General features: G+C 42.2%; 1 protein-coding gene across 4 annotated transcripts in view; it reads right to left on the reverse strand.

Annotated features, from left to right (window-relative positions):
- Nucleotides 1-23,066, reverse strand: part of ANKRD12 (ankyrin repeat domain 12) — a 174,135-nt gene that overhangs the window by 44,648 nt on the left and 106,421 nt on the right. For 3 of the 4 annotated variants that reach the window (XM_077492457.1, XM_077492456.1, XM_077492458.1), the window contains 4 exons: nt 12,588-12,656; nt 7,207-7,353; nt 2,903-3,103; nt 857-999 (listed from right to left, as the gene is read on the reverse strand). In XM_077492457.1, the coding sequence (XP_077348583.1) occupies nt 857-999; nt 2,903-3,103; nt 7,207-7,353; nt 12,588-12,656 (560 nt within the window). The remainder of the gene's footprint in view (nt 1-856; nt 1,000-2,902; nt 3,104-7,206; nt 7,354-12,587; nt 12,657-23,066) is intronic. The other variant, XM_077492459.1, reaches the window with a different exon arrangement.

A 23,066-nucleotide genomic window follows, 5' to 3' on the forward strand; every position in this document is an offset into this window, starting at 1 on the left:
AACCCCAAAACAAAAATGTAATATATTGCAGCTTACAAATTATTAGATATGGTGACTGCATACCTTTTCTTTTTTTTTCTGCCCTCTGCTTTCACCTGGTAATCTGACCAACATCATACCTCTTGTAAAAGGCTAACTTCACTTTGGATGAAGGAGCACAGGGGCACCTTTGAAAAGCAGCATTGTCAGTCTGTGGGAAGGGAGTTTTAGGCCTCATGCACAGTGCAGCTCTTAAACAGTTTTACTGGGCATTTGACAATTTTTTTTTCCTGCCCCTAAAGGCCCCTCTATGTTAGCCTATTTGTCCATACATACACAGGAGTTTACAGGCTGTTCAGCACAGGAGCCGTTGGGGAGAAAAAACACCTGACATGCCTAAACATGTGTAAACAAGTCTAAAACGCTAGGCGTGATTATTGCTTGAGCATTCATTCATTTGAAAGGCCAGAATAAATTAGTGTCCTAACCAATGAAATGCATTAACTCCCAAACACTTGAAAGAAAGGACAATGTTCAGAAGAGCTTAGTGTATAGTCTTTGACATACTAGCCAAATTGAAGCCAAACTCTAGATAATACTTCATAAGCAAGTACAGCAATTCCTTTTGGGCTAAAAAATGTATCTAATTAAAAGCTGATCAGCACAATCCGAATGGTCCCTGTGGTCTCTGGGAACCGTGGGAGTCTATGCCCAGAAGTGGGTGCAAATACCGGTCTTAGAAAAGCGAAGGTTCAATTTTTGTGTGAACCTCCACTTTAATAATGCTAAGTCAAGTAATGAAGGCATTGAATGAATAAAAGGAAAACTCCACAAAAAATAAAAAATAAATCTCAGATTAAAAACAGGAAATACTTACATCTCTGTGGCCACTGCTGGCTGCATCATGAAGAGGAGTGTCATCGTCCAGTCCCTGGGTATTCACATCAGCTCCTGCTGCAATCAAAACTTTAGCAACTTCATAACACCCCATATTGCAAGCTTCATGCAGCGGTGTCCATCCTGCAAAGCAAGTTAATGCATACAATGGCTAAGTTGTATAGTTTCAGGGACACAAATCTATTATGATAATCGGTTTCAAACAAATCATTGGACTGTGACTAACAAAGCTTTTACTCCCAAGAAAGCATATTTGTCTTCAATGTGGGAGCTAAATATTGTACAGTTTTGCAGTGTAATGATACATTTATACTAATAGTTATCAAAATTAAAAAATTCTAATTAAGGACATAAGGATATCATCAGTATAAATACTTTTTAGAAAAGAAAAAAAAAATTTCTGCATGCTTCTCATCAGTACATGAACTGACTCCTTGTGCTGCTTCTGCTCACACATCATCTCTGTTATACAGGGACTGCTAGAGACTGATACCAGGTCAAATTCAGATACATACAATGCTTGCATTTTAAAAACTAATTTAATGATGTAATAATGATTACCGATCTGCATTAATGTGTCCTCTATATCTGCCTAGAGTCCATCCTTCAGAGACAGAATTTAAAACCCTGGTTTCAGACTACAGGCGGTCCCCGAGTTACAAACGACTCCTACTTACGAGCGGAGGGAGATGACAGGACGCGAGAGGAAATCTACCCCAGGAAGGGAAATTCACTCCTGTAAGAGTTATTATGGCAAAAAGGTACCTCCACTAACGCTTTATCACCAATCCTCTTTTCCACAACAAGCCAAAATGTTCAAAATCCAATTGTCATAGGGACAGAAAGTGAGGTGAAATCTTCTGGACAGGGGTACAAACAGCAAAACAAATGTTTCAGAAACGTTAACCCTTCCCTATGCTATTGAAAAAAATTAAAAATATTTTTTTTGGCTGGAGCTACTCTTAAAAAAACATACCGGTTCAGACTTACAGATTCAACTTAAGAAACCCACAGACCCCATCTTGTTGGTAACCGGGAACCGCCTGTATATAAAAGTACGAGAATATGTTGTGGAATAATGCCACAGTGTGCTCAGTACAGGGACAAGGTCATCCAGTGCCCAGGGTGAAGATGCCAAATGGCTATTCCCATCTTCTATTGTGCAAGCCCAAAATGTCCTATGCAACTGCCTCCTGCTTGTCTCAGCGTCACTGCACAGGCTCCTGGGTCCATGTCAAACCTGATTGGCAGACCCGAAGTGCACAGTGATATTCCTATTGTGTGATCATTGCCTCTGCCAATCTCCTTACACCAACTGTGAATAGCATCACACCAGATAGAGGCCAAACAAAGGGCAAAGTATGCATGCATTTGCACAGATTAGGGATAAGTAAAGGGTGTTTATATCGGAACAATCAGCTATGCATTAGGTATTAAATAATTGATATGTTAGTTAGGGAAAAAAAAAAAAAAGGAGTTGAACATAAACAATTTCTGCAGTGTTAATACTGGGCGCAGGCTTGTGTTGGTGAGTCACCACTGTCCTCACTTCAGCTCATTAATGTGGCCAGACATGTAAGATGGCAGCAGAACAATGCAGGTGGGGGGAGGGGAGCAAACCCTGCTCAGTCCTAATCTGACAGTACGCCTGTATTACCAAAGTCATTGACTGTGTTTACATGCATAAAGGAACGCTGCACCGGCAGGAAGCTGGTGCTGGAAGGGGGAGAGCGAACAGAACTCGTGCCTCCTACTGGCTTTCTCCCCCTCTATAGTATTGGCTCCCCACGTCCTGCACCTGACAGGAGTAGTGAAAATGTGGTCATTACTCCAGTAAGCCTTTAACTTTGGAGGATACTTGCCATATGACACCCCATATAAAACCATTGCTCCTGGAGGCAGTAGCACCTGCTGCCCAACTTCACCCCCTTGTCTCATGTCTGAGCGTGCTGCCTGGCTGCAGCAAGAGGGTTTACTGTTGCAACAAAGGTGTCTAAAACATTGCTTATTAACATTTTTTTATTACCTGCAAAATCTTTAACATTTACATTTGCACCAAGACGAATGAGCTCTTTCACTTGACTAAGGTCTCCGCGTATAGCTGCCATATGTAAAGAAGTTTCTCCACGCTCATTTCTTTTATTAACTTTGTCCTTCTGCCTTGTGGAAGATGTGGGAGTTTTCTTTTGAGTTGGTGTTGCTTGCGAAGGATGGCTTGGAGTAGAGTCTGTGGATATGAAAACATATGGAAGCAATTCTAATATAAAGCAACTAGCAGGTAAAAATAGAAAAAGTGTTCACTAAAGCAGCAGTTCTCTGCTGCTCATCTGCCAAATATGCTGAGCCACACTTTGAGTTCCAACCAAAATGCTAAATTTAAGCCACAGAGGATAGTTACATTTTAACTATCCTCTGTGGATAAGTATTAAATAAACTGCTGTCACCAGAGACTGCTGTATCTGCTAAAGGGCCCATGTCCCTCAGTTCACACAGAGTAAAAACAAGCGATTGTTCCTATAAAAATAACAAACATGTTATACTTACCTGCTCTCTTTCAGTGGATTTGCACAGAGCAGCCTGGATCCTTCTCTTCCCAGGTCCCTCTTCTGTGCTCCTGCCCCCCGTTTAGTGTCCCCACAGCAAGCCGCTTGCTATGGGGGCACCTGAGCCGAGTCACAGTTCCCTGTGTCCATTTGGACACGGACCTCTGCCCTGGCCTCGTCCTCTCTCTCCCCTGATTGGTTGCGGATATTGATTGAAAGCAGCATGAACCAATGGCGCCACTACTGCATCTCTGCCAATTAGGAAGGAGAATATCAGACAGCTGAGACACTCGTGGACACCGCTGGTCAGAGAGGGACCTCTGGTAAGCATGGGGGGGGGGGGGGGTTTGGGGCTGAGGGGGACTGCTGCACACAGAAGGCCTTTAATCTTAATGCATAAAGATAAAAAAAAACTTCTGCATTTACAACCCCTTTAACAAGCAAGAAAGTATGCTTCAAACTATTTGGCTACATTTATTTTCTTCCCCACCAGAATAAAAATCCACTTTAAACCCAAAGGTATTTTTGCAAAAACTTCTGGAAGAAGGTGGACAGTCCCTAAATGACCCCTAAATAGGCTGATACAATGATTTTCACATTCCAGATTTCACTTGTTTGGCATTGCCTTTATTTTATTAAAAGTATATTTTCTCTTTTTAACTGGCAAATAGGAAAATTTCTGATTTACCTTTTACAGCCAGCAGGTGGAGCGCTATGCAATCTCCATGCTCTTTGAATTATTAGAAAGTGCATATACATACACAAGCGTACAGTGTACATACATGTACAAATACAGACACCGTTTTAACATAAAAGGTAAACTATAATTGTTTGGAGTTAATTTTTGTTTAAAGTTACAAACTACATTTTTAAACTGACTTTTTGCAAAAATATATATAAGATCTTCACAAATTACCATTTAACACAGGATGCACAAGACATACAATTCCCAGAGAATTATGGATTGAGCAGAGCAGAAGCTGCTTTCTTTCAGACTTCCAATCTATTATTAAATCTCTCATACAGAGCTGTCTTAAAGAAGGAGGAAGCGAGGGGGGAATTACAAGTCAGTGAATTTTAGTTTGAGCCACTAAAGATGCATCTTTATACAGGAGCGCGAAAGAAAACCTATAAAATCAGTGAAAGGAGTTATAGGGTAACATCTGCTGGCTGGATATGAAAATACAAAGAACTCGTATACAATTACATTTTCTTTTTACTTCTGTCCTGACAATCAAGAAAATTTAAACAAAACAAAAAATACAAAAAAGGTATAAACAAAAAGTAGACCATACCCTATTTTTTGAGCACAAAGTGTGTAAATGCATGTAAGCGCACTGCAATGCACATACATGTGAGAAACAAAACAGTCTATGTGAAGTTTTAAAAAAATATATAAAATATTGCAGTGTATTTTAAAACACAACACAGCATTAAAATGCATGTCAAGGCATGTGCAATTACACATGCTCAATGCCCACATCTCGGTGTGAATGGATCCCAAAGCAGATAAACCCCTTATCTAATTCAAAGGTGTCCAAAAAAAGAATGGATATTAAAATGACAGTACACATCTACTTCAGCACATAATTGGCAGTCGACTGAAGATTAAGTCAAACAGAACAGATATCAAAATATTTACTTTTAGCATTTGTCCCCATTTAGCACACCAAAATGGGCAAAACACCTGGGCAAAATATTTTTGTCATATAAAGAATCTAATAAAACGTCATGGGTATATATGGAGCAGTTAAATTACCTACATGTCTGAAACCTTTCACATTTTATAGTCAGCATAAAAGCAGTCTTTAGGACAGGGGTAAGCAGCCTTTTGAGCACAGCGTGCCGAAAAACGTTTTCAAAGAAATTGGGCGTGACGATTTTATAACAAAAAAAGTCAACTTCACACTCTCAAATCACGAAAATAATTTTTTCTTTATAAAATAAATGCTGTAAACAACTTTAGTTTAGAGTGAGAAATTAACATCCTGGACTCTCCCACCCCAGATGAGCCCCAATTCCTGCACCTTCACACCTCAGATCACCGCCCCCCCCCCCCCTGAAATCTGTGTCACCACTGTAACCCCCTGCTCATCTGCCCCATCAATGTGCTCCTTTTCTCATCTGCCCCATCAATGTATGTCCCTGCACAACTGCTCCACCGCCATATCCCCATGCTCTTCTGTCTCATCTGTCCTAACACTGAACCCATCTACTCACGTGCCCCATCACTATAAGCGGCTTTGGCATCTGTCTCCCCTCTGTACTCTCTGCTCATCTGGCCCAACGCTGAACCCCCCCTGCTCACCTGGCCTAATGCTGGGCACCCCCCCTTGCTCACGGGGCGCAACGCTGGGGGGCCCCCCCTGGTCGCCCTGGCCCAAAACCGGGCCCTCCACCTGGTCACCCTGGCCCAAAACCGGGCCCTCCCCCTGGTCACCCTGGCCCAAAACCGGGCCCTCCCCCTGGTCACCCTGGCCCAAAACCGGGCCCTCCCCCTGGTCACCCTGGCCCAAAACCGGGCCCTCCCCCTGGTCACCCTGGCCCAAAACCGGGCACTCCCCCTGGTCACCCTGGCCCAACACCGGGCGCACCCCCTGCTCACCTGGCCCAACACTGGGGCCCCCCCTGCTCACCTGGCCCAACACTGGGGCTCCCCCTGGTCACCCTGGCCCAAAATCGGGCCCTCCCCCTGGTCACCCTGGCCCAAAACCGGGCCCTCCCCCTGGTCACCCTGGCCCAAAACCGGGCCCTCCCCCTGGTCACCCTGGCCCAACACCGGGCGCACCCCCTGCTCACCTGGCCCAACACTGGGGCCCCCCCTGCTCACCTGGCCCAACACTGGGGCCCCCCCTGCTCACCTGGCCCAACACTGGGGCCCCCCCTGCTCACCTGGCACAACACTGGGGCCCCCCCTGCTCACCTGGCACAACACTGGGGCCCCCCCTGCTCACCTGGCCCAACACTGGGGCCCCCCCTGCTCACCTGGCCCAACAATGGCAGGCAATCATTGTAAGGCTTCAAAAACTAAACAAATCAGAGAGATAGCAGCAACATTGGGTTAGGAGTGGCCATATGAACAGCTTGGTACATTTTGAGGAAAGAAGAACGCACTGGTGAGCTCAACAACAAAAAGGCCTGGACGCCCACACTTTTTTTTTTTTTGTCATTTTGGCAAGGGGTTTCCCTTTAAGATCCTCAGAGCACAAGTCGCATCACAAGTCAGATCATAATGATCCGAATTGGATGCAACTTCTATACCAATAAATGGGCTTAAAGTTGGGTCAGTTAAGACGGCTCTTATAGGGAACCATTGAATTTGAATAGAGGAAGAGAAATGCTGCTAAAAGCTAACGTGGCTAAACGTGCATTAACGCCAATGCAAAAAGCTACTAAAAGTGCGTTTTTACAGCTGCTTTTCCTGGCATTGGTAGTGGCTTTGAAGCCACAGTTGTACGATTTAGTGGTGAAAATTATTAGTGCCCCTCCAGTTTTGACTGTGATATCTCCTGTGCCCCCCTATGTATTGTTCCTACTGTTGATTACCGATCTTCATTTGATAAATAACCTTTCGGTCTTACAGTCGTTTATATAATAAGAGCACCTTCACAAATTAGCAGCTACATCTCAGATACTGCCAAAGGTAATCAGCATCTGAACTGTAAGCCTGCAGATGGCGGTTATTCAATTTATATCATATACAAGTGTAATGTTCTGTGCATTATGAGGTAAAATGTTTACCATAACAATCTGCTTTCCCTTCTTAAAGCAGCAATAAATCAGGTACCTGGGCTGTTGTCCCTGGCAGTCATTTGCATGAGAAGTGCCATCTGTTTGCGTTCAGATAACGGGTAACCGAAGAGGATGTTAACCGGAGTAGATTTCTTGTTTCCAGACTCTTTCTTTACTTTCTTTTTCTCTGGTCCTTCTTTCTCTGTAATTGCAGAAGGTACAACATGTAATAAAAAAAAAAAAAAAAGAAGGAAGGCTCGGCTATAACAAGATCTGTACACTTATATATGCAGTCTAATTCAATTCATACAAAAATATAAAATACTCTGTAAATTATTTTTTTGTGAGCAAAAACACCTGTCAATTGCACACAGTGAAACAAAAAGCAAGGTTTAAAAAAAATCACGAGTTAAACACTACATGATAAAGGCAAGTATTGTCACAGTAGAGTTTACAGGGTGTCTTCCACACTCACACACAGAGCTCTAATCTTAAATGAATGTGTAGCATCAGCCGATTTGTGTTGCCATGGAAACCTCTATCTGCAGTACTCTGCTTGGGTAATGGTCATCTAGTACCAGTTTCATTTAAAATGCTCTTCTCTCGAGTAGGAATGCAAGCTGGCAAGTGCTGCCCAGCCCCCCACAGGTAAAACAGCAGGGGCTTTGCTTGACCAAGAAACAGTTTCACATCTGAAGTCTAAATGCAGTTCTTGTATGTATTTTGGGGTGTGTGCCCATTTAATTCAACTGTGCCCCAATGCAAGTCCCCACAGTAAATAGCATACCTGACCCTCAATGAACCACACCACATATCTGAAGAATCACGTAGATGTGTTGTGGTGCATTGTCGGGTATGTTTTTTTGATGTGTGGACACTGATGGAGGACGCATAGGGGAATCAATGGATTCCACCTAGAGCTGTCCTAGAATATATTTGTAGATGCTATACGAGGAGAGTCATCACTATGTCACAAGAAACAAAGGACATTTTTAATATTTTTTTTTATTATGATCGCATACAGACACAGTTTGGAGATACACATGTCCTAAATTTAGCAGCGAGGAAAATGACAACAAATAGCTTCAAGGCTACATAGGTCTATATTTATGATGCTCACATCCCACGGTAACAAACATGCAATGATCTTCTCTACAAAAGATCTGATCATTTGCAGACTGATAAAAGTTGAGGCTTAAAGTGATTAAAAGTGCTCCTCTTCTGGGGTGTCCCACCTGTGCGCCTCACTCCTACCCCCTGCCAAGTGCCTCTATAAAAATCTATTGGGGGGGGGGGGGGGGGGGGGGTTATTTGGTGGTGGTGGTGAGAGGGGCTCTATGACAAAGACTTTATTTTTTATTTTTTAAAGGTAAAAAAGAAAAACCTTTAGCCTGGGTTCACACTAGTGCATGCGATTCATACAGGAATTACATCACTCATTTAGCATTTACAAATGTCAGTTTGTGCTTTCTCCATCCCTCTTATTGCTTTCTGGGTATTCCCTCACCAGTCATTAGATCACCATCAGAGAAAGGCTTCAACATAAGAAACAAGGCACCACCTCCACACACAGATATAATGCAGAACAAGATGTGAAAAGTTAGTAATGGGAAAGAAAATCAGCTGCAGAGAAAGCTTGCACAGTTCAGTTAAATTATAAAAAATCATGGTTTTCACTTAGTCATTCTTTATACCAATATGGGGCATATTTATTGATAGCATGTGCATTGCAGAAATCATTGCAGGACTTCAGTATGTGTGTGTATCTCACAAAAGTGAGTACAGCCCTCACATTTTTGTAAATATTTAATTATATCTTTTCATGTGACAACACTGAAGAAATTACACCTTTGTTACAAAGTAGTGAGTGTACAGCTTGTATAACAGTGTAAATTTGCTGTCCCCCCCAAAAGAACTTAACTGCTGGCAACACAACTGAGTACCCCTCTAAGTCAAAATATCCAAATTAGGCCCAATTAGCCATTTTCCCTCCCCGGTATCATGCGACTCGTTAGTGTTACAAGGTCTTAGGTGTGAATGGGGAGCAGGTGTGTTAAATTTGGCATTATCGCTCTCACTCTCTCATACTGGTCACTAGAAGTTCAATGTGACACCTCATGGCAAAGAGCTCTGTAAAAAATAAATTGTTGCTCTACATATAAGATGATCTAGGCTATAAGAAGATTGCAAAGACCCTGAAACCTGTCAGTGCTCAGACCATACGCCGCACACTGCATCAAATTTGTCTACATGACTGTCGTCCCAGAAAGATGCTGCACAAAAAAGCCTGCAAACAGTTTGCTGAAGAGAAGCAGACTATGGACATGGATTACTGGAACAACGTCCTGTGGTTTGATGAGCCCAAGATAAGCTTATTAGATTCAGGTGGTGTCAAGCGTGTGTGGCGGCAAGCATGTGAGCAGTACAAAGACAAGTGTGTCTTGCCTACAGTTAAGCATTGTGGTGGGAGTGTAATGGTCTGGGGCTGCATGAGTTCTGCCGCCACTGGGGAGCTACAGTTCATTGAGGGAACCATGAATGCCAACATGTACTGTGACATACTGAAGCAGAGCATGATCCCCCTCCCTTTGGGGACTGGGTCGCAGGGCAGTACTCCAAAATGGTAACGACCCCATACACACCTCCAAGGTGACCACTGCCTTGTTAAAGAAACTGAGGGTAAAGGTGATGGACTGGCCAAGAATGTCTCCAGACCTAAACCCTACTGAGCATCTGTGGGGCAACCTCAAAACGAAGGTAGAGGAACGCAAGGTCTCTAACATCCACCAGCTCCGTGATGTCATCAGAGGAGTGGAAGAGAACTCCAGTGGCAACCTGTCAAGCTCTGGTGACTTCCATGCCCAAGAGGGTTAAGGCAGTGCTGTTAATATTCTGTGTGGCCACCATTACTTGACACGTTAGGCCCAATTTGGACATTTTCACTTAGGGGTGTACTCACTTTTGTTGCCAGTGGTTTAGACATTAATGGCTGCGTGTTGAGTTATTTTTGTCAAGTGTTGCTTTTCTTGACTAAAACACTGGGTAGGGGCTGAGCATCAGAGCACTGGAAATCTGAAGTGCTGTGCTCTGTGTTAAAGTGGTTGTAAAACCTTACATATATCCTATGAAGTGACTGCCCTCAAGTGATACACAGAGATGAAAAAAAATGCTCCTACATAAGGTGTACCTGTTTATCTGCAGCCCTTTCTTCTTTAAATCTGTTCAAAATGCAGAATTTTGAAAGCTTGTTGGAGCAGTCAAAAAAAAATGGGCAGAGCACTGAAGTTACACTCTGCAGAGCTTAGAGAGGTGATTGGAGGAAAGGGACACACTCCCCCTTCACACAACCCACAGGAAAAAAGCTGTGGCAAATGACACAAAGTATCCCGCTTGCAATACGCCAAACAGCACATAGACAAGCCTCAACTCTTCTGGCACAAAGTCAATTGGAGTGATGAGACCAAAATGTAGCTTTTTGGCCACAACCATAAACACTACATTTGGAGAGGAGTCAACCAGGTCTATGATGAAAGGTACACCATTCCAGCGGTGAAACACGGAGGGGGATCGCTGATGTTTTGGGGATGTGTGAGCTATAAAAGGCACTTGAAATTGATGGTAAGAGGAATGCAGTATGTTATCAAAAAATACTGGAGTAACATTTGCATTATTCAGCCAGGAAGCTGCGCATGAGACGTGCTTGGATATTCCAACATGACAATGATCCAAAACACAAGGCCAAGTTGATCTGTCAGTGGTTACAGCAGAATAAAGTGAAGGTTCTGGAGTGGCCATCTCAGTCTCCTGACCTCAATATCATTGAGCCACTCTGGGGAGATCTCAAAACATGCATGCAAGACGGCCCAAGAATTTACAGGAACTGGATGGAGGCTTTTTGCCAAGAGGAATGGGCAGCTTTACAATCTGAGAAGGTAAAGAGCCTCATCCACAAATACCAAAAAAGACTTCAAGCTGCCATTGATGTCAACCAGTTCCCGACCGGCGCACGCCGATGTATGTCAGCAGAATGCCATGGCTGGGCAGATAAGCGTACCTGTACGTCCCTTTAAACTTGCCGTCGTACCATCGCGTGTGCGCCGCTTGGGACCACCGTGAGTCGGTTGCGGGTCCAGCGGACAGATACCTGTGATCGTCTCACGGAGAGGAAGAACGGGGAGATGCTAATGTAAACAAGCATCTCCCCATTCTGCTTTGTGACAGTGTCACTGATCTCGGCTCCCTGTGATCAGGAACTATGATCGGTGATGTTTCACAACTAGCCCATCCCCCCCAACAGTTACACACTCCCCAGGACACATTTAACCCCTACAGCAACACCCAGTGTTAACCCCTTCACTGCCAGTCACATTTACACAGTAATCAATGCAATTTTTTTTGCACTGATCCCTGTATAAATGTGAATGGTTCCAAAAATCACTCCAAAACTGTCCGTGTCCGCCATAATGTCGCGTCACAATAATAAAAAAAAAAATAAAAAATCGATGATCACAGCCATTACTAGTAAAATAAAAATAAAAAATGCCATAAAACTATCCTTTATTTTGTAGATGCTATAACTTTTGCGCAAACCAATCAAACGCATATTGCGATTTTTTTTACCAAAAATATGTAGAATACATATCGGCCTAAACTGAGTAAAATAATTTTTTTATATATATTTTTGGGGGATATTTATTATAGCAAAAAATAATGTGTTATTTTCAAAATTTAAGATTTTTTCTAAAATTGATGTTTTTTGTTTATAGCACAACGCAAAAAATAAAAACCGCAGAGCTGATCAAATACCACCAAAAGAAAGCTCTATTTGTGGGGACAAAAAATACGTCAATTTCGTTTGGGAGCCACGTCACACGACCGCGCAGTTGTCAGTTAAAAAGTAATGCAGTGTTAAATTGCAAAAATTGCTCTGGTCTTTGGCCAGCAAAATGGTCTGGGGCTTAAGTGGTTAAAAGGGGAAATACACGGTATTAAAGACTGGGGTATGTAAACCTTTGATCAGGGTCATTTCTGTTATTTTAATTTAAAAAGAGTAAACACAGTTGATTGATAATAAATTGCTTCCGCCAAACACTAACCACGAGTGAAAGAAACGTTTTTGTGTTATCATTCATATACTCTGAAAAATGGCCAAGAAACCATAAACTCTACCAGGGTATGTAAACTTATGAGCACAACTGTATATCATATTAGGTGTTCTTCATTTCTACTAATTTTAGGGTTATTTTGCAATACCAATAAAGCCAACAGCATTATAACAAAACCAGTCTAAAGTATATTATAGCAATCTTAACCATAGGCAACAATAGCTAGACTCATTCTTTATACAGATTTATAGGACTTGTCTAAAACGGATGAAGAGTGATTTCATACTCAGATAAACGTGCCATGTAATAATATATGTACAGTTCATTTTACCTGCATTTGTGCTGTAAGAGGATGTTATTCGTTCGCCCCAGTTTTCACTTGTGTGTCCTGCTTCAGAATCTACAGGATTAAAAGGCACAGGAAAGAAGGGAAGAAGGAAACAAGTAAAGGACAGTTTGATAGCACAAGCATAAAAGAGAAGGCAATGGCTACCTTTGCAAGGAAACCCATCCTTCATGGAATTTTACTGTCAAAAAGCTAAGTACAAAGATGAGCAACTCACAGCAACCAATCAGGATTAATCTTCCAGAGATATAACTTTAGTCTGATTTGTTGATATGATAGTGCAGTCTATGCTTTTTTTACACTGCTCTTTGCACTAGATTACGGAGGAAGCTTTTATATGTTTTCATGATGTGCAGGGGTCCCAATAAGTCTTTAAGCTTTATTTTCCCAACTGTGTATATGAAAAATGCCCTAATGATATTAAAGGGTCAGTCCACTCAAAACTAACATTTTAGATGTTAAAAAACAAAACCACTTGAAAACTTCTTATATTTAGAAGATGATTTTGTCCAGGGACTACCAATGTGTGCTGTGGCCAATTTAAAGTGGTTGTAAACCCTTACAAACCACTTTGACCTACAGGTAAGCCTAGATTAAGGCTTACCTGTAGTTTCAAGAAATATCTCCTAAACCTACACGGTTTAGGAGATATTTGCCGAAAGACAGGCACCGCGCCGCTGTCAACGGTGATATGCCGCGAGTGGCGGCTCCCGTGCGCATGCGCGGGAGTGACGTAATCGCGGCTTCGCCGAATGACAGCGGCGGAGCAGCGAGACCCACCGAGAAGATGGATGCTCCGGACTACAGGGGGCAGCGGTGACATCGCTGGCTCCTGTGCCAGGTAAGTGACACATAATGGACTACTATTTGATGCATTATGCTTTACCTTTGCAGGGAATCAAAGCGGAAGTAAACTCATCAGGGTTTACTTCCTCTTTAAGAGGGTCTCGTTTTCCCTGTTGGATGAAAGAGAGGCTTAAAGGAGAAGTATGGGAATCCTGTTTTTTGCAGAATACTTACCTAGATGGATGCAGCATTAGTCCCCAGTGTCAATCAGCAGCTCTCCTATTCTGCTCCTCCACACTCATTGGAGCACTGAGCTGTGGAGGGGTGGGGAGTGACTGTCTCAGGGGCTTGCTGAGAGACTGCCATCAGTCCAGGCACCTGGCGGATCCAGACTTCCAGAGTTGGGATGATGCAGTGCCTGGACTGATCTCGGTGATGTCAGCAGAGCGGACTTCAGACCGCTCTCTGCTGAAAATGGGTCACAGGGGTACAAAATGAATTGCACTCCTGTGACCCATAGGAGAAGCCCAGCCGAATGAACTCATGCTAGACTTCTCCTTTCAAATTTTTGAATGTTAACACTTCTAGCGTATTTACTCTTGATACTTATATTCTCTTTGCTCTACACATTTACTTAAACATCAAGTTCTGTTTTGTTTCTCAGCAAGGACGACAGTTTAAATTGTAAAAAGAGTGCAGCGGCAAAAGGCTGCACTAACTACCTTGTGCCAGTTTGTTTAAGAAAGAGCATAGACACAGGAGTGACAAGACAGGTTATAAAATGTGTAAAACATTGATCTACTAAGTGAAATATAAAAATACCATGGCTGCAGTGATTGACAGTAATCCATATTAACAACATATATACTTCATTATAAGAAATATGGTTATACAATTTCAGCATATGAGGTTTTTCTGAAACTTGCTGAATTTTAGCTTGAAACACAATACCCTTATCTGTACAACTCTTTTAAAGACACTAAAAAAAAATTTTGGTATTCCGAAAAGGTGAAGCGAGAGTATATGGCTTGTCTTTACTAGTAAATGATTTTTGATGCTGGATTAATCTAGTCACATTGCTTGGATGGATGCTATTCCATTCAATCGGACAAGCAACTTGTAACCACTTACAATAAGAATACGTGCAACTCCTTGTCACACCTTGTGGCTGTATGATGTCCAGGAATATTTTCTGCCCCTGAGTAACACTGTTTGTACACAATATATCATGCACAGAGGGGAGAAAGGGTAAACAGAGGAGAATACATGTTTTTACAATGTTAAAATGGTTTTAAAGGAGGAAGGGTTTTTACATAATGCATTCTCTGCATAAAGGTAAAACACCTTCTGCATGGAGTCCCCTCCCTTATACTTGCCCAAGCTTGATCTCAATCCTGCATTGTGCAGGAGAACAGAGGCTCTCTTTGCTCTCTCCTTCCTCATTGACTCAGACACAGCAGCAGGAGCCATTGGCTCACAGTCAGTGAAAAGGGAGTGGGGGCGGGTTTATTTTAGAAAAATAAAATCTACATTTAGAATCACTTTAACAGCAACATCTATACCATGTTATGTTACGAGTACATCATTTATGAAATTAGACTAAAAAAAGACAAAGTGCGTGTGGGAAGTGGGATCAATAAAAAATTTTCAACCTTGTAAGAATTTGTACTAAAATTACAGAGGTTATGGCTTTGGATACTAGGATGATACTTTATGTGTTCCTTTACTTCAATCTGTATTTGTTTGAATACTGTGACACAATCAGGTTTTGGCTAGAAATATAAAATTACATGCTTCTTTTTCACCCTGAAAAGCAGTCTATAAACCAGTTCTGGGGTTTAGAATTCTTGTTTTTTAGATTTCCGGTTCTAGAACTTAAAGCATTAATTAATCCAAAAAATATATATATATATATATATTCCAGTTTAACAGTCCTTAAAAAATAAGTGCACCTTTACAAAACAAATAAATGCACTTTTTTTGCATGTAAAAAAATATGCATTTATAATTTTTTGTAATGGACCGGTACAGCATTGCACCCGCGACCAGCAGATTGTGGGTGTAATGCCAGCCAGGTAGTTACACTGAGACAGGAAGCATGAATGAACTACCACAGTCCTCAACAGTGCTGTGGTAGTTCATTGAGAACTACAAGCAGACAGCCGCAAAGGCTGTCCGACCTTGTAGTTTTCCCATTCACAGAACACTGTGAATGGATGACATGACCGGGTGGAGCCTTGCACGGCTGCGTTTGTTGCAGACCGTGGCAGCTAGTGACTTTAAATGCTTCTAAAAAGCTGGCTGAAAGATCTGCAAATGCTTTATCAAAGCTTGCTGTTCACACTGTTCTTATACAAGCTGAAGTCCATGTGAAACAGGCCTAAAGACTAATTTTAAGACATGAAAATCTGAGCACCCATTAGTGCACCAAATGTGTAATGCTATGCATTAGTGTGTCATTTTAGCCCATTCATTTGAATGCAATAAAATGGCACCTGATCGCACCAAAAAGTTGTTCGTGCGCTACTTTACAAACCTTACAACAGCCGGATCGCATGGTACTATTGTACCATGCAATTAAGTGCAGGCAAATGCACTGTGGTGTCATTAAACACTGACACCTGCTGCAGATTACAAATGCTTTGCGTTTTGAATGTGGCTTGGGAAACGTGCATGGCACATGGGTTTTCCACATCGCATTCTGGTGAGTATTGGCCCTTAGACTAGCAAATATACAGTATCTCACAAAAGTGAGTACACCCCTCACTTTTCATGTGACGACACTGAAGAAATTACACTTTTGCTACAAAGTAGTGAGTGTACAGCTTATGTAACAGTGTAAATTTGCTGTCCCCTCAAAATAACTCAACACAGCCATTAATGTCTAAACCACTGGCAACAAAAGTGAGTACACCCTTAAGCAAAAACATCCAAATTGGGCCCAATTAGCCATTTTCCCTCCCCGGTGTCATGTGACTTGTTAGTGCTACAAGGTCTCAGGTGTGAATGGGGAGCAGGTGTGTTAAATTTGGTGTCATCACTCTCACTCTCTCATACTGGTCACTGGAAGTTTAACATGGCAACTCATGGCAAAGAACTCTTGAGGATCTGAAAAAAAGAATTGTTGCTCTACATAAAGATGGCCTAGGCCAGCGATGGCGAACCCTGGCACCCCAAATGTTTAGGAACTATATTTCCCATGATGCTCAACTACACTGCAGGGTGCATGAGCATCATGGGAAACGTAGTTCCAAAACATCTGGGATGCCAAGGTTCGCCATCACTGGCCTAGGCTATAAGGCTGGATTCACACCTATGCATTTTTAGTGCTTTTTGCATTTTGCACTACAGAACGTTTTCCATAGGAAACCATGGTAAATGGACTGCAGTGCAAATCTGCAAAAAGCACTAAAAATGCATAGGTGTGAATCCAGCCTAAGAAGATTGTAGAGCTGCATGATTCTGGCTAAAATGAGAATCACAATTTTTTTGCTTATTAGATAGATCACGATTCTCTCACAGCGTAACATTATCTTTCACAGTAAACAAAATATTTGGGCTAACTTTACTCTTTTTTTTTTTTATTCCTTGAAATGTATTTTTTTCCAAAATATTGCATTTGAAAGACCAATGTACAAATACAGTGTGACATTAAATATTGCAACAATCACCATTTTATTCCCTGGGGCCTCTCCAAAAAAAAAAAATAATAATTATATATTACATGTATCGCTCTCTCTCTATCTAATGTTTGGGGGTTCCAAGTAATTTGAGCAAAAATATTGCATTTTAACTGTAAGAAACAAGTGTCAGAAAAAGGTTTAGACTTTAAGTGGTTAATTCCTGCATATTCACACAGACGTTTTATCCCTTTGATCTAAGATGGAAGAGTTACAATGTTGTTAAAAACTTGGCAGACTGGCAGAGTGAGCAGAGAACTCTCTATACTTGTTACATGAAAGAATCGGGAAACACGGCAATACAGATGTTAGAGGGGTGAATCGAGATTGCGATCGTTTAACGATTAACTGTGCAACTCTAAAAGATTGCCAAGACCCTGAAACCGAGCTGCAGCATGGTGGCCAAGACCATACAGTGGTTTAACAGGACAGCTTCCGCTCAGAACAGGCCTCGCCATGGTCGACCAAAAAAGTTGAGTTCACGTGCTCAGCATCACATCCAGAGGTTGTCTTTAAGAAATAGACATTTGAGTGCTGCCAGCATTGCAGCAGAGGTTAAAGGAGTGGGGGGTCAGCCTGTCAGTGCTCAGACCATATGCCGCACACTGCATCAAATTGGTCTACATGGCTGTCGGCCCAGAAGGAAGACTCTTCTAAAGATGATGCACAAGCCAGCAGTTTGCTGAAAACAAGCAGACTAAGGACATGGATTAATGGAACCATGTCCTGTGGTCTGATGAGACCAAGATAAACTTATTTGGTTCAGATGGTGTCAAGCGTGTGTGGCCATGGCAGCAACAAAGCGAGGAGTACAAAGACAGATGTGTCTTGCCTACAGTCAAGCATGGTGGTGGGAGGGCACTGGGGAGCTACAGTTCATTGATGGAACCATGAATTCTAACATGTACTGTGACATACTGAAGCAGAGCATGATCCCCTCTCTTCGGAAACTGGGTTGCAGGGCAGTGTTCCAACAAAACGGCCAAAACACACCTCCAAGATGACCACTGCCTTGATAAAGAAGCTGAGGGTAAAAGTGATGGACTGGCCAAGCCTATCTACAGATCTAATCCCTACTGAGCATCTGTGGGGCATACTCAAACTGAAGGTGGAGGAACGCAAGGTCTCCAACATCCACCAGCTCCGTGATGTCATCATGGAGGAGTGGAAGAGTGGCAATCTGTGAAGCTCTGGTGAACTCTATGTCCAAGACACTTTTGGCCCAATTTGGACACTTTCACTTAGGGATGTACTCTCTTTTGCTGCCAGCGGTTTAGACATTAATGGCAGTGTGTTGAGTTATTTTGAGGGGACAGCAAATATACACTGTTATACAAGCTGTGCACTCACTACTTTACATTGTAGCAAAGTGTAATTTCTTCAGTGTTGTCACATGAAAAGCTATAACAAAATATTACAATGTGAGGGGTGTACTCACTTTTGAGTGACTGTATATGGACTTGGCCAACAAACTGAAGTTGCACTGCAGCTTCTTAAAGTGATTGTTAAGCCTTTTTTTCCTATAAAAGAAAAAATATGCTATACAGCTCCCACTGGCACTCTCTGATCCAGCTCTTCTCTGAGTACCCCACCAGATAGCGGTGTGCTGAGAGGATACTCGTGTGGGCGCACTCCTGAACTGGGCCGTGTGTCACACACACACACAGTGCAGCTCGGCCTGCCCCCACTTCCTCCTCACTGGATTTGAATGACAGCAGCAGGTGCTAATGGCTCCCGCTGCCCTCAGTGCTTCCAGTGAATAGAGGAAGAGAGGAGAAGAGCTTCAGCAAAGGTGTGATACATGTTTTACATAAATAAATAACATGGTTTGTTAAATGGTTTATCTCTGCCTTTTAAATGCCATTTTTGCTGGACAGCTTGGTCCATTAAAGGAAGTTGAAATGGAGGACTTACTGGCTGGATCATCAAGAGAAAATAAAAAGCTAAAAAAAAAAAAAGCCTAGGGGGATCGTTCACATTTGCTTTGTTGTCTGAAGAGCAATCCTCATGCAGCATTTGGCAGGCAGTGATGAGCCATGGTATGTACAGTATATGTTTATCCGACAAGAGACCTTCCATACAATTCCGAAAGCTGTGTAAGTAGCCAGAAGGGCTAGTATGTAGCAGAAAAAAATAAATTAGAGGACACTAGCAAAAACTGAGGATACCGGTCAGTGGGAGGGGTTATTTGGGGCCTTGTGTGCAGCCTATTGGAGGCAATGACACTGTTCCAATTGGTGCGACATAGATTTTGCAGCACTGCACCGATTTGCAAAAATAGTTCCTGCACTACTTTTGCAGATTTCAGGTGCAACTTCAATAGATAGCTGCGCATGAAGCCAGCCAGAAGTCTATCAAGTAGCACCTGAAATCACGTTGACCTTGCTACTTTGAAATCACTCTACTTCAAGTGAAATGGGTGCGATTTTAAAGTAGCATCAATGTGAACCAGGGCTTAAAGTGACTTACATGCAGCAGTCATTTCCAACTTAAGCCCCATACACACTATCAGATTATCTGCTGAGTTTTTCCTTCAGATTTACCAAAACCATGTAGTGTAAGGGCCTGCCTGATTGCATACACATTGAAACTCCTAAGGTTTGTCCTCATATTATATGGTTTTGGTAAATCTGAAGGAAAAACTCAGCAGAAAATCTGATAGTGTGTATGGGGCTTTAGAAGCAAAGTCATAAACATTTCAAGGGGATATGAGGATTCTGTTGGTGGCTACACCTGCACATTACTAGAAATCAAGACTTTCCTTTATAATCAACCGACAGGATCTAATTTTAGTGAAAAGCACAGATGTCACTTGTTTAGACCATTTACTTATAGCATTAAACAAACCTTAAATACCTGCAAGAACAGCACAAGTGTAACTATCTACCGGTACATAAAAAAAAGTAACATCTGTTTCAAAGTATGAGAGTGTGACCTACATCTATCAAAATGTGACCACTGAACCTTGGCTCGGCAACCGACGGAGCCTGGTCCTTATATGGCCTCAGATCAGAGTTTCGAGATCTATAAGTGTTTACAGTTCATGCTTGCAAATCTTCAAAAACATTTAATGCAAATAATGTTTACTAATCATTACCGAGTACAAACTAAAAAAAAAAAAAATCCATTACCACACAGCAAACTGTTGTTCTATTTCCAGTGTGAAGCATCTCAGCTTTGTTACAGGAAAACAGCTTATGAGTAACAGCTACAGATAATGTTTTCTCTCATTTTCAGCTACACCTGTGATCCATTTCCCCCCAGTAATAATCGTTTCATGTTCTTCCATTCAACATACTACCCATTTCTAAGTTCAGTGAACTTCTGTACATGTAACTGAAAAATAAACTTGGAACAAAGAACAGGCCAATCTGTACTAGCCAAAGTGCCTTTTAGGAAGCCATGGAAATCCTGACTCTAGAGCTACATACTGGTTTGCATAACAATGAAAACGTGACAAGTCATCAATATTGAGAGAGCGAGGCAACCAAACACAATAACTGCAGCAGTCATGTCAGTGACATATCTGTCTAGTCTAACAATAAACAAAAACGCCTGGTATAGCATTCGAACATTTTAAAGCAGCTTATTCTTTAGACTCCCACACTATGCAAAAATGCAGAAGTGAACATTACAAAGCAATCCTACTATAGGAGAACATTGACAAATAAAAATATTCAACTACCACCCTAGTTACAGGTTTCCTAGGAAAGTTCAGGATCTTTAAGATGAGGTCCAGCCCCCCCCCCCCGCCCCCCACACTCAAAAAATTACAAGTCAACAGCTACAAAAATACTGCAGATGCTGACTTTTAACCACTTAAGGACCAAGCCTCTTTTTTACATGTTGAATTTTATTTAATTTTTTGCTCGAAAATTACTTAGAAACCCCAAACATTTATTATATATATTTTTTTTTTCTAACACCCTAGAGAATAAAATAGCGGTCGTTGCAATACTTTGTCACACCGCATTTGCGCAGCGGTCTTACAAGCGCACTTTTTTTTGGGAAAAAATACACTTTTTTGAATAAAAAAAAATAAGACATCAGTAAAGTTAGGCCAATTTTTTAATATTCAGAAATATGATGTTATGGCAAGTAAATTGATGCCCAACATGTCACTCTTCAAAATTGCGCCCTCGACAAACTTTTTCCCTTAAAAATCTCCATAAGCAATGTTTAAAAAGGTCTACAGGTTACCAGTTTGTATTACAGAGGAAGTTTTAGGGCTATTGCTATAACGATCGTGGCGATACCTTACGTGTGGTTTGAACAGCGGTTTCATATGCAGGTGCTACTCATGTATGAGTTCGATTCTGCGCACAAGCTATTTGGGACGGGGCACTTTAAAAAAAAATGTATTCTTATTTATTTTACGTTTAAATTTTTTATTTTGACAAATTTTTTTCTTTTTTTTTTAAATTTTGGGTCACTTTTATTCCTATTACAAGGAATGTAAACATCCCTTGTAATAGAAAAAAAAGCATGACAGGTCCTCTTAAATATGAGATCTGGGGTCAAAAACACCTCAGACCTCATATTTACATTAGCATGCAATAATAAAAAAAAAGCCTATGCTGTGCTATTGAGCCGAGCAGGGGCCATCTTCCCTTTAGTCGGCAGACAGGCATCCACGGTAGACAGGGCGCGATAGTCTCTGCTGCTACTGGTGGGTACAGTAAGCAGCAGAGATGACCGTAGCACAGCAGGAGGGGGGTGGCCACCTCTCCCACCGCTGGTAAAAGTGATCTTGCGGCGAATCCACCATAGAGACCACTTATCTTAAAGACAAACGCACGGCGTGCCCGAAAACAGCTAGCTGCTACCATAACACCACTATATAGCGCCAAAGTGCCAACGTACATGTACGTCGTTTTGCACAAAGTGGTTAACATATGGACACTTGTCCAGGGTGCCCGCGATGTCAGCTCCCCAGCCAATCTTCAGATGGCCTGTCGGGTGCAGCCGCCGCCATTCTCGTAAGGGAACGTGGCATTGAAGCCTTTTGGCCTCACTGCTGGTTCCCTACTGTGCATCCACAAAGCGCACTGCTCTTTCTAAATGGCCCGGCAGCAGAGGAAGGAGGAGGGGGCCTCCCATTGACATCAACAATGTGATGCTATTCCTCCCACTGACACCAACGCCGGAGAACTATTCTTACCACTGATACCAATGCTGGGGCACCATTTCTCCCACTGACACCAACTATTTCTCCCCCTATTACCAAAAGATAGGGCATGGTTTACTCCCAATGGCCGCAGTCTGGCCCCCCTAAAGTCTGGCTCCTTGTTTAGAAAGTTTGCAGATCCCTGGTGTAGTTTCTACTCAAAAAATCTGGGATCCCCAGCATCTAATCAGTGGGCCTTTGACATCACCCTAAGGCTTGGTTCACACCTATGCGTGTGTGAGAATCGCAGCGATTCCCGCATTTCTGCAACCACTTGCAGTGAAAACCCGCTGCTCTGTGAAAACAAGCGGGCCTGCAACTCAATCTCCCAAAATTGCAGTGAGTGTGCAGGAACCGCATGGTCAGAATGATCATGAAAATTCCCTGTGGGCTGTGTTTTGTAAAAAAAGGTGTATGCACCATTTTCTGGGGTAATTGCAGACATGGCAGCTGATTTAAATGAATGGGCTGCGAGGCCCACGCAAACACGGCTTGCAGAAACGCACAAATGTGAACCTGGGGTAATTGAGACGTAGGTGAAAGCCAGGGTTGTCGGGGTGTAAAGTATTTTTCAGCTTAAGAAAGGAAAAAATTAGGCTTTTTCCATAAATTAAAGTCCAACTCTAGTGTCGATTTTTATATATATTTTTTTAAAACAGCCTCCCTAGTAATATAACTTCTTCCTGCATGGTCCAGCGTGTCAGTTCTTTTCCAGGTTGAAAGGATCCCAGATACATTTAACCTGCTTCTTGTAAGCTGAAGGTGTCAAGGATCTACTCCCTGGAGACCAGTCATACGAGTCAGAATCACAAGTAAACGCTGCAAAGAGCC

Source organism: Lithobates pipiens, unplaced genomic scaffold (assembly GCF_037356315.1).
Source record: "Lithobates pipiens isolate NorthernLeopardFrog02 unplaced genomic scaffold, aLitPip1_a1.2 Scaffold_19, whole genome shotgun sequence".
In the NCBI taxonomy this organism is placed as follows: domain Eukaryota; kingdom Metazoa; phylum Chordata; class Amphibia; order Anura; family Ranidae; genus Lithobates; species Lithobates pipiens.